General features: G+C 45.1%; 1 protein-coding gene across 1 annotated transcript in view; it reads right to left on the minus strand.

Annotated features, from left to right (window-relative positions):
* SNTG2 (syntrophin gamma 2) overlaps nucleotides 1-12,176 on the minus strand; it is a 1,009,087-nt gene that overhangs the window by 123,992 nt on the left and 872,919 nt on the right. The window contains exon 15 of the mRNA XM_063915497.1: nucleotides 6,355-6,447. Within this exon, the coding sequence (XP_063771567.1) occupies nucleotides 6,355-6,447 (93 nt within the window). The remainder of the gene's footprint in view (nucleotides 1-6,354; nucleotides 6,448-12,176) is intronic.

Consider the following 12,176-nt stretch of genomic DNA (forward strand, 5'->3'; position numbering starts at 1 on the left):
CCACCTTCCTGGTAGAATGGGCTTTTACTGACTTCAGCAACGGCAACCCATCCGAAGAATGAGCGTGGTGAATCGTATTACAAATCCAGCGTGCAATGGTCTGCTTGGAAGCAGGATTTCCAATCTTGTTGGAAGCATACAGGACAAACAGAGCCTCCGTTTTCCTAACAGGAGCCGTTCTGGGTACATAAATTTTTAAAGCTCTTACGACATAAAGAGATTTCGGAACTGCCACAGCATCCGTAGCCACAGGTACCAGAATAGATTGATTTATGTGAAACGAAGAAACCACCTTCGGCAGAAATTGTTGACGAGTCCTCAATTCCGCTCTATCCACATGAAAAATCAAATATGGGCTCTTGTGAGACAAAGCTGCCAATTCTGACACTCGTCTGGCAGACGCCAAGGCCAAAAGCATGACCACTTTCCAAGTGAGGAACTTTAACTCAACCTTTCACAAAGGTTCAAACCATTGAGACATAAGCAACTGTAACACCACTTCAAGATCCCACGGTGCCACGGGTGGCACAAACGGAGGATGGATATGCAGCACTCCCTTCACAAAAGTCTGAACCTCTGGAAGAGCGGCAAACTCTTTTTGAAAGAAAATAGATAAAGCCAAAATCTTCACTTTGATGGAACCCAATTTGAGGCCTGCATCCACGCCTGCCTGCAATAAATGGAGGAAACGACCCAAATGAAACTCCTCCGCAGGAGCTGTTTTGGTTTCACACTACGACACATATTTTCTCCAAATACGGTGATAATGTTTCGCCGTGACCTCCTTTCTAGCCTTAAGGAGAGTGGGGATGACTTCCCCGGGAATACCTTTACGAGCTAGGATTTGGCGTTCAACCTCCACGCCGTCAAACGCAGCCGTGGTAAGTCCGGAAACACGCATGGACCCTGCAGCAACAGGTCCTCTCTTAGAGGAAGCAGCCAAGGATCTTCTACTAGTTTGTCCTGAAGATCCGGATACCAGGCCCTCCGTGGCCAATCTGGAACAACGAGTATTGCCTGAACCCTTGTTCGTCTTAAAATCTTCAACACTCTTGGAATGAGAGGAAGAGGAAGGAACACATACACCGACTGAAACACCCACGGAGTTACCAGGGCGTCCACTGCACTGGCTTGGTGGTCCCTTGACCTGGAACAATACCTCGGAAGCTTCTTGTTGAGGTGAGATGCCATCATGTCTATTTGAGGAATTCCCCAACTCCTTGTCACTTCTGCCAATACCTCTTGATGAAGAGCCCACTCTCCTGGATGGAGATCGTGTCTGCTGAGGAAGTTTGCTTCCCAGTTGTCCATGCCCGGAAGGAAGACTGCAGACAGTGCGCTCACGTGCAGTTCCACCCAGCGGAGAACTCTTGTGGCCTCCGCCCTTGCCGCCCTGCTCCTTGTTCCGCCTTGGCGGTTTACGTATGCCACCGCTGTTATGTTGTCCGACTGGATCAGGACAGGGAGACCCTGAAGAAGGTTCTTCGCTTGCAGGAGGCCATTGTAAATGGCTCTTAACTCGAGAACATTTATGTGGAGACAAGATTCCTGGCTTGACCATTTCCCCTGGAAATTTCTTCCTTGTGTGACTGCACCCCAGCCTCGGAGACTTGCATCTGTGGTCAGCAGAACCCAGTCCTGGATTCCGAATCGGCGTCCCTCTAGAAGGTGAGAACCTTGCAGCCACCACAGGAGAGAAATTCTGGCCCTGGAAGATAGACTTTTTTCTGGTGCATGTGCAGGTGAGACCCGGACCATTTGTTCAGCAGATCCCACTGAAACACTCGGGCATGAAACCTGCCAAACGGAATGGCTTTGTAAGCCGCAACCATCTTCCCTAGCACACGAGTGCATTGATGAATCGACACTCTTGGCGGTCTCAGAAGCTCCTTGACCATGGTCTGTATTTCCAGAGCTTTGTCCGCCGGAAGAAATACTCTCCGTAGTTCTGTGTCTAGGATCATGCACAAGAAGTGCAGCCGAGTTGTGGGGATCAACTGAGACTTTGGCAAATTTAGAATCCAACCGTGATTTCGCAGGACCGTCAGGGAGAGTTCCACATTTCTTAGCAACTTTTCCTTTGATCTCGCCTTTATCAGGAGATCGTCCAAGTACGGGATAATTGTGACCCCCTGCTTGCGAAGGAGTACCATCATTTCCGCCATTACCTTGGTAAAAACCCTCGGGGCCGTGGAAAGCCCAAACGGCAACGTTTGAAATTGGTAATGACAATCCTGCACCACAAATCTTAGGAAGGCCTTATGAGGAGGATATATCTGTAGGAATCCTGTATGACGACTGACGCCATAAAATCCCCCCCTTCTAGGCTGGAGATCACAGCTCGAAGAGATTCCATCTTGAACTTGAAAGTTTTCAAGTATGGAATGAGGGATTTTAGGTTCCGAATCGGTCTGACTGAGCCGTCCGGCTTCGGCACGACAAAGAGGCTCGAATAGAACCCTTCCCCCCGTTGGGATGGGGGAACCGGTACAATGACCCTCTGTTGACACAGCTTTTGTATTGCAGCATTTACTACTTCCCTTTCTGGAAGAGAAACTGGCAAGGCCGACTTGAAAAAGCGGCGTGCGGGGGGGGGGGGGGGGGGGGTTATCTCCTGAAACTCCAGTTTGTACCCTTGGGAGACTATGTATAAAACCCAAGGATCCATGGCCAATTGAACCCAGACCTGACTGATGAATCGGAGACGGCCCCCCACCAGCACGGACTCCCGCAGGGGAGCCCCAGCGTCATGCGGTGGACTTGGTAGAGGCGGGGGAGGACTTTTGGTCCTGAGTGCCAGGCACGGCAGAGGACCTCTTTCCCCTTCCTCTACCCTTTGAAGCGAGGAAGGATGAGCCCTTTCCTTTTTTGTATTTATTAGGCCGAAAGGACTGCATCTGATAATGGGGCGCCTTTTTCTGTTGTGTTGGAACATAAGGAAGAAAAGATGACTTACCCGCAGTAGCGGTAGACACCAGGTCAGAAAGGCCATCACCAAACAAGACACTACCTTTAAAAGGAAGAGCTTCCATAGCTTTCCTGGAGCCGGCATCAGCATTCCATTGATGAATCCACAGCACCCTCCTGGCCGAGACCGCCATGGCATTGGCTCTTGATCCCAATATCCCTTGCGGCATCCTTTAGGTAATCTGTAGCATCCTTGATATAACCAAGAGTCAAAAGAATGTTATCCTTATCAAGGGTATCCATATCAGAAGCTAAATTATCAGCCCACTTAGAAATAGCACTACTCACCCATGCTGACGCCACAGCAGGTCTGAGTAAGGCACAAGTAGTAACGAAAATGGCCTTCAATGTCGTCTCCTGCTTTCGATCCACTGGATCCTTGAGGGCAGCCGTGTCAGGAGACGGAAGCGCCACCGTTTTGGACAATCGGGATAGAGCCTTGTCCACATTGGGAGACGACTCCCATTTCTCCCTGTCGTCAGAGGGGAAAGGATATGCCATAAAAATTCTCTTGGGAATCTGCCACCTTTTGTCAGGCGACACCCAAGCCTTTTCACAAAGAGCGTTCAGTTCATGAGAGGGGGGAAACGTCACCTCAGGCTTTTTTCCCTTATACAAACAAACCCTCTTATCTGGAACAGGAAGCTCTTCAGAAATGTGCAAAACATCTTTAATAGCCACAATCATGTACTGAATACTCTTAACTACCTTTGGATGTAAAGTAGCCTCATTGAAATCGACACTGGAATCAGAGTCTGTGTCGGTATCTGTATCTGCCATATGGGTAAATGAACGTTTTTGTGACCCTGAGGGATTCTGTACCTGAGACAGAGCGTCCTCCATGGATTTCCTCCATGCTTGTGTCTGAGAATCAGATTTATCTAGCCTCTTAGACAATAATGCCACATTTGCATTCAGTGTACTCAACATATTCGCCCAATAAGCAGTCGGCTGTGCCGACAGAGTCATTCCGAAATCTTTTTCTGCGCCCCCAGTAACTTCCTCCGGGGAGGAAAATTCAGCCTCAGACATGTCGACACGCACTACCGACACACCCACACTCACGCTGGCCACAAAAAAAGGGGACAGACCCACAGGGAAACCTGCAGAGAGAACACAGAGGGAGTATGCCAGCTCACACCCCAGCGCCCATATACTACAAAACAGATAATATATGTTGTTTGCGCTGTAAGATAAACACATATAAAGCACCAAATTGCCTATGCCTCCCCCCGTTTTGCTCCCTTGTTACTTGTAAGGAGCTTGGAGGTCCGGGCCAGCGTCTCTGCAGCGGCTGTGGAGAGAGAAAATGGCGCTGGTGAGCTGTGCGGCTAAGCCCCACCCCTTCCCGGCGCGCTGTAGTCCTGCTCAAATTTGAATTTATTATACTGGCGGGGGTATTGTATACGGTGCCCGGGTACCAAATATGCCTTCTGCCAGTTAAATTGACCCTCAGTAACTGCTGCCCAGGGCGCTCCCCCCCAGCGCCCTGCTCCCTGTGAGTGCCATTGGTGATGTGTGTGGGAGCATGGAGCGCAGCGCTACCACTGCGCTGTACCGTTACTGAAGTCTTCTGCCATCTGATGTCTTCTGTTCTTCTAATACTCACCCTGCTTCTTTCTTCTGGTTTCTGTGAGGGGGGTGACGGCACGGCTCCGGGGACAAGCAGCTAGGCGCACCAAGTGATCAAACCCCCTGGAGCTAATGGTGTCCAGTAGCCTAAGAAGCAGAGCCCTTAACTAAGAAGAAGTAGGTCTGACTTCTCTCCCCTCAGTCCCACGAAGCAGGGAGCCTGTAGCCAGCAGGTCTCCCTGAAAATAAAAAAGCCTAACATAAGTCTTTTCCAGGGAAACTCAGTAGAGCTCCCCTAGTGTGTGTCCAGTCACTCCTGGGCACAGAATCTAACTGAGATCTGGAGGAGGGGCATAGAGGGAGGAGCCAGTTCACACCCATTCAAAGTCTTTTTAGTGTGCCCATGTCTCCTGCGGATCCCGTCTATACCCCATGGTCCTTTTGGAGTCCCCAGCATCCTCTAGGACGTAAGAGAAATAACAGGTAATAATAATAATAATAATAATAATAGATATACAGACCATCAGAGTTGCGGCTCTCTGAACTCTTATGAGGGGAATAAAAAGTCACACATACAGTGACAGTTTTTCAATGTTTCAATCCAAGAGAGATTGTCATCAGGATATTGTCATCAGAAGATTGTCCTGATGACAATATCTCTTGGATTGAAACGTTGAGTAACTGTCACTATGTGTGTGACTTTTTATTCCCCTTATAAGAGTTCAGAGTGTCGCACCTCCAATGGTAACATAGTAACAGTAAATGAGGTTGAAAAAGACAAAATGTCCATCGAGTTCAACCTGTATTATAATTCCTACACTATTCTGTATGTAACTATAGTTTAACTACATATTGGGGGTAATTCTGATTTGATCGCAGCAGCAAGTTTGTTAGCAATTGGGCAAAACCATGTGCACTGCAGGGGGCGCAGATATAAAATTTGCAGAGAGAGTTAGATTTGGGTGGGTTATTTTGTTTTTGTGCAGGGTAAATACTGGCTGCTTTATTCTTACACTGCAATCTAGATTCCAGTTTGAACACACCCCACCCAAATCTAACTGTCTCTGCACATGTTATATCTGCCTCTCCTATAGATGCACAGTTGAACATCAGTCGCACCATCAATCTTCTGCTCAACCCTATGGTTTCTCAGAATGTGCATCGCAGCACTGAAAAAAACGCTAGCGAGCGATCAGGTCAGAACTGTGCGTGCATATGCACCGCAATGCGCAGGTGCGTCGCACAGGTACAAAGCGGATCACCGCTCAGTGATGGGTTTACGCGAAGAATCCATTTGCACAGGCGATCGCAAGGAGATTGACAGGAAGAAGCCATTTGTGGGTGGCAACTGACCATTTTCTGGGAGTGGTTGGAAAAACACAGGCGTGTCCAAGTGTTTGCAGGGCGGGTTCCTGACGTCAATTCCGGTCCTGGACAGGCTGAAGTGATCGTAGCGGCTGAGTAAGTCCTTCGCTACTCAGAGACTGCACAAGATCTGTTCGTACAGCTCTGCTACACATGTCTTCGCACACTTGCAAAGCGAAAATTCACTCCCCTATGGGCGGCGACTATCTGTTCGCAGGAGTGCAAAAAAAACCTAGAGAGCGATCAGGTCTGAATTAGGACCTTTTTATGCAAGCAGCAGACTAGAGATGTTGCCAGTGGGTTTCTGTGTACAAATCCCTGCACATTTTTGCAGAACCATTGCATGCAGGATAACAGTTGTGACGGGATATACGTGCACCTCTGAATCACCAATAAATAGTAAATGGTGGTGGTACAAAAAAAAAAGGATACTGTAGGACTTTTTCTTACCTTGGATTTGTTGTCAAAACAGGTGAATCCCGATACAAAATCCACAGTAAAACACACAGCTTCCCCCTGACTACTGCACGCATATGTTTTGGACTGGATAAACAAAAAAAAAAAGAGAAAGGAATTAGGCATAAAACGAAGTATAACAATTTGGGAAAGCATAAGTGAGCCTGGCTCTCAAGATCTCTCCTTTCTACATGATGTACTGCTCCAGGTATTGTGAATGATGTCTTGTAAAGTTTAAAAGTGAAACGTAAACTGCATTTTCTATAGCAGTTCCATAAAACCAGTCTGATAAAACACGGACAGACCCACTGAATCATAAATATTGCACATACAGAACAAGATGTTTCAGTATAATCCTAAACCATCTAGACAGTGTCTGCAAGAAAAATGTCTTCCTTGAAATAGACTTTCATTCTGCTTAGTGGCATCAAGTACACAACACAGAATATTTATCAAGCGAAAATATCTTGGTGCAGACCTTGTGCAAGGTCTGTTTTGCCAATGGGAATATAGTCAAAAGGTCAACAATAACAATGTTGGCAGTTATGATGTTAACATTGTTTAAATTTTGACAGTCCACACATCTACAATGTCAGTATTTTGACAGGTAAAATGTTGACGTCAGATTATTGACATTAGAGTTAGTCTGCGGCGGGTGGGTTAGAGTTAGGCAGCGGGGGTAGAATAGGGCTAGGCTTGGAGGTTATGATTAGACACTAAAGGGAGATTTAGGGTTAGGGATTAGAGATGGCACAGAAATAACTACTGGAACGCTGGATGATCCAAGGTCTGACCCGGAAGTGACGGTCTTGTGACCACCTAACCCAGATGACACTGCTGGTGCCGTCAGGAGATGGTAAGTCACCGCTGGGCCACCAGGACAAAATGTCATTGTCTACATGATAAATGTTGCCATTGCAAACGTCGACATTATGGCCATGAATGTCAACATTATGACTATCTACAATATGTACCCAACCTGTCCCAAGTACAGCATGTCTCATCCCTATGAATTAAGTTAAGTGAAAACATGACTTCATTTTGAATTCGTGTTTCTAACTAAAAGTTGTGTTAACCTTTTCTTTTTATGTTGACCATTTTCCATGTTGACCTTTTGTACCTGTCGACCTTTTACATGTTGACCTAATGCCCATGTTGACCTAATGATCCACACTCCATCGTAGCACTTCGTATACAGATTCAGACTAATCTGCACATGGAAGAACAGTACATGTAACTGATCAGTGCAATATACAGTAGCATAGTAGTTTTGTTGTTTCACTTTATGTGAATAAGACGCACATTTTGAATGAGAAAGATGCTTTGTGCGCTAGAATCGCCTGGGACCTGGCTGGCTGGCTGAAAGGGGCTGTTTAGCGCAACTGAAGTCACAGTGAATGAGGAATGAGGTGATGTTGCCCATAGCAACCAATCAGATTCTATTATCTTTTTGAAGCAGCTAGATAAATGTTAAGTAGAATCTGATTGGTTGCTATCACCAGTTCTAAAAAAAACTCCCACCTTAGTAAATTTACCCCAGTGTGTACAACACAAGCTAAACACGTTATTGCTCCATTTCTGGAGCAAGCATTTTTCGTTCATGTTTTTGACCCAAATATGTCCAACCTCTTAATTCTTTATATGGTAGTATTCCCTTAACGAGCGATGGTTCTTGCAGAGTTTTATAAAAACAGTTATCTATAATTCCAACAATGGGGGTCATTCCGAGTTGATCGCTCGCTGCCGTTTTTCGCAGCGCAGCAAACAGGTTACTACTGCGCATGCATATGCACCGCAATGCGCAGGCGCGTCGTACGGGTACAAAGCGAATCGTGGGTGATGGGTTTTACGAAGAATCCATTCGCACAGCCGATCGCAAGGAGATTGACAGGAAGAAGGCATTTATGGGTGTCAACTGACCGTTTTCGGGGAGTGTTTGGAAAAACGCAGGCGTGTCCAGGAGTTTGGAGGGCGGGTGTCTGATGTCAATTCTGGGAGCAAAAAGACTGAAGTGATCGCAAGGGCTGAGTAAGTCCAGAACTACTCAGAAACTGCAAAAAACTTTTTCGTCCCGCTCAGCTGCACACGCATTCACACACTTGCACAGCGAAAATACACTCCCCCGTGGGCGGCGACTATGCGTTTACACGGCTGCTAAAAGTAGCTAGCGAGCGATCAACTCGGAATGACCCCCAGTGATTGTATTGCTAAAAATGAATACAAGAGCAACTGCAACTGTTAAGTAGCAATAATGACTGATTTTCCAGGAGCAAAAAATAATTGGTATTTTGAGTATTTAGTACACTGGCTTTCCCTAGATTAATTTACTGATTCCAAGTTCTCTCAGCTACAATTTAATTAATTCACCATTAAAAACATCTACATGATTTATGTTAAGTAGTTTTAGAAATCTATAAGCTACTAACAATGATGTTGTTAAAAAAAAAGGTTATCCAATTGATGTTATGTATCCACTTGCTTAGCGTAATATCCCCAAATTCATGGCCATGATACACACAGGCCCGTTTGTATACATTTGACACTAGCACCGCTGGAGACTGGAGACATGGGTCAGGGTAAGGAAGTGACCGTGTAACATAACCATAGTACAGTAGGGTAGTGTTTGCATTATTGGGAACATGCAGTATGCAGAGTCACACAGAGGTGCAAATATGTCTCTCAGTAGTTGTATCAACTCTGTGTGTCAGTGACGTGCGGTGGGGTGAGGCAGAGCCTTTCCTGTCATACTAACGTCCGCACGTCCCTGGTGTGTGCATGAGGGCCGATTGCGGGTTGACCTCTGAAGTTGATACGTCATTGCCCGTGCATATACTGTACAGTATATGATTTGATGAAGATAAATATGTAAGTAAACAAAACCATTTTATACCTGATGAGAGTTCCATTTGCTGTCTTTGAGAGACTTTCAGTATGATCAATATTTGAGGTACATGGGGTGAATGCAATAGGGTGTGAGAATCAGGAAGTGAAAGATTTTGTGAGAGTTCTCCTGTTATTTTAAAGTGCAAATCATTTACATGGCAAAATCAATTTGGTTTAGCCATGTAAATGATTGCCACTTTAAAAAAACAGGAGAATTCTCAAAAAATCTCTCACTTCCTGATTCTCACACCCTATTACATTCCTCCCCTGGAGTCCATTAAATTAATTAAGTGGTTGGGCCTAAAGAAGTAGTACAGTAGGTTCGGCTTGCATTCGTTTTACAATTTCCACTGTGCATTCTGTTCAGAGTATCCATCAACGTGCAGTTATGATACGAGCGGAGAAGTGAGCCAGTGGAGAAGATTCCCAATCAACCAATCAGCAGCTCTGTATCATCTTATAGTATGCAAACTATAGATGTTACTTCAGTGCTGATTGGTTGCCATGGGCAACTTCTCTACTGGCTCACTTTTCCACTCTTATAACTGCTTATTAAATGTCCCCCTGAATGTACAGGGATGTTTTTGAAGACCATGATGTGGGTCTGCACCTTGAACTTAGGCAGACAAATACAGTAGGTGCACTTGCAGTCTTGCACAGATGAAGAAGTGTGGCAGGTGTGATCTTGTTCAGTGTATAAATGAGGGCATGATGTTATAAATGCAGCAAATTAGGCATTAATTGGTCTCAAAATCGCAATGTATCAAAAAAATACAGCACTTATGCCCATATGCTATGCAGCATGTATTCCCTCGTTCACACACATACTCTTGTACAGTACCTATTTTTGTAACCATTTCCTTTACTAGCAGAATAGGCACTCACTGTTAGGCACCAATAAAACTTCAACAAGCACTCCAATACAATAGTAACAACTCTCCATCTCAGGTATGCAAACTATGTTAAAAATAAAATACATGCACAAAGACATAATATATTCCAAAACATCAATCTGCATCAGCGATGCAGTAGCAAACAGCCAATCACAAGTGGTTTCTTAAGGGTATCTTAAAGTGAGGGTTTACAGAAGTGGGGATGTTGCCCGTAGTAACCAATCCGATTCTAGCTATTATCTTCTAGAAGGTGCTAGATAAATAAGATAAATAAGTAGAATCTGATTGAATGCTATGGACAACATCTCAGCTTCTGTAAATATACCCCTTAGTGTTGATTACTATCCCCATCATCTTATAGTATTTGCACTAAAACTAGAAAGGGGGTGGCTCTACCCAGACCTGGGTCTGTCTGGGGGTCCTGACCAGAGACGGATTAAGGGAGGGGAGGGGCAACAGTGGGCGCTGAGGAGCTCTTCCATGCACAGTCAGTGCCAGTCTCACGGGATAGGGAAAGCGGAGATGCTGTGCTGCTCTCTGTGAGTGTGTGTGGCGGGGGGGGGGCTCCTTTGCCAGCAATTTTAGTGGTGGTGGGGCCCCCACAACCTAAATTGCCTTGGGCGCCTGCTGGCCTTACTCCGGCCCTGGTCCTGGCGTGCCAAAGGAGCTCCCCTTGCCCTCTTCAGAAGTGTTCTGCCACAGCATCAGAAGATGCCCAACAACCAACTTGGGTCATGTATTTGCCCCTATCGCATTGGGGCAAACGTTTCTCTCAGTTGCCATGTTTACACTTGCCCCTTACTACCCATAAATACGACTTTCGCAGGTGTATATGCACCTGTGTCCCATTTGGATCTTTCCGCAATTGTACAAGCATGCCGTTACTGTGCTTGGCCTACCCCTGAACACCCTTTCCCTTCACCATGCTGCCTCACAGGTGGCAGTAAGTACAAGAATCAGGTAAGTCTGCTTTCTTGGAATCCACAGATCGTTATGATACAAGATACACTATGCGATCTGCCACTGAACACACTCTGCATCGCCCCCATAGTGTATTCCTGAGTTTGTAGCAGAGGATTTCTGCCTTTAGCCATGGTTCAAGTATAAGGAATCATTCTGATAAGCTGTTGTACCTAATGTAAAGATTTTAATTAGTTAACAGCATTTTTTTGTGCAGTTTCCCTTTAAAAGTAACAGTGTAACAGTTCACAACTTATAAAGAGATTGATATTCTTTCAACATATATTTACATTTCAAACACCAAAAAATACATGTACAGGCAACATTGCATTTTGAATGTAGGAGTAATGCTGTAGGAAGCAGTTTAATCAGTATATGTAGATTTTTTAAAATATGTTCAAATACCTCATCAAAGGAGAGGCAGAAGGGCTATATTGGCTCCATGCTGTGATCTAAACAGTTATTTCTGGAAGTGCTAAAATGGCCTGTTAATTTCCGCATGCCATGTAATCCATCAAACTCCAGCTGATGAGCTAAAATCACGGAACTGTATGTACAGGCAATTTGGGAAACATGAATATTGAGCAAAGCTTAAACATTATGTCAGTGATTAAAAACACATTCTGGCTCAACCACATGAATATTTAAGGATCTGTATTTATTAAAACACATATGAAATGCATGTTCCTAAGTGACATATAAAGATTTATTTTTTTAACAAATCTGTGTAGCCTGTCTCTATTATTATATTTGTACATTATGTGTACCATTTTGATAGGTAAAAGAAAGAAAAACACAGTGAAGTAATTAGCATCCTTGAATAGTCTCCAGTGGTTAATACAGGGGACAAAGTTTGGTTCAATGCCCTTCCGATAATCCGATGCCACATGTTTTATGATTGGAAGCCACCAACACAAGTTTTGTCTATTATATGGACCATAAATAATCTGAATTGGTCCTGGACCACCAATCCAAGACACCCCTGCAAGAGTCCCGAGGCACCCCATGGTGTCACAGCACACCATTTGGAAACCACTGTGCTGAAGCTTTTGCAATTTCACCCCTGTACTGAGCCTACTT

Source organism: Pseudophryne corroboree, chromosome 4, assembly GCF_028390025.1.
Source record: "Pseudophryne corroboree isolate aPseCor3 chromosome 4, aPseCor3.hap2, whole genome shotgun sequence".
Lineage (NCBI taxonomy): Eukaryota > Metazoa > Chordata > Amphibia > Anura > Myobatrachidae > Pseudophryne > Pseudophryne corroboree.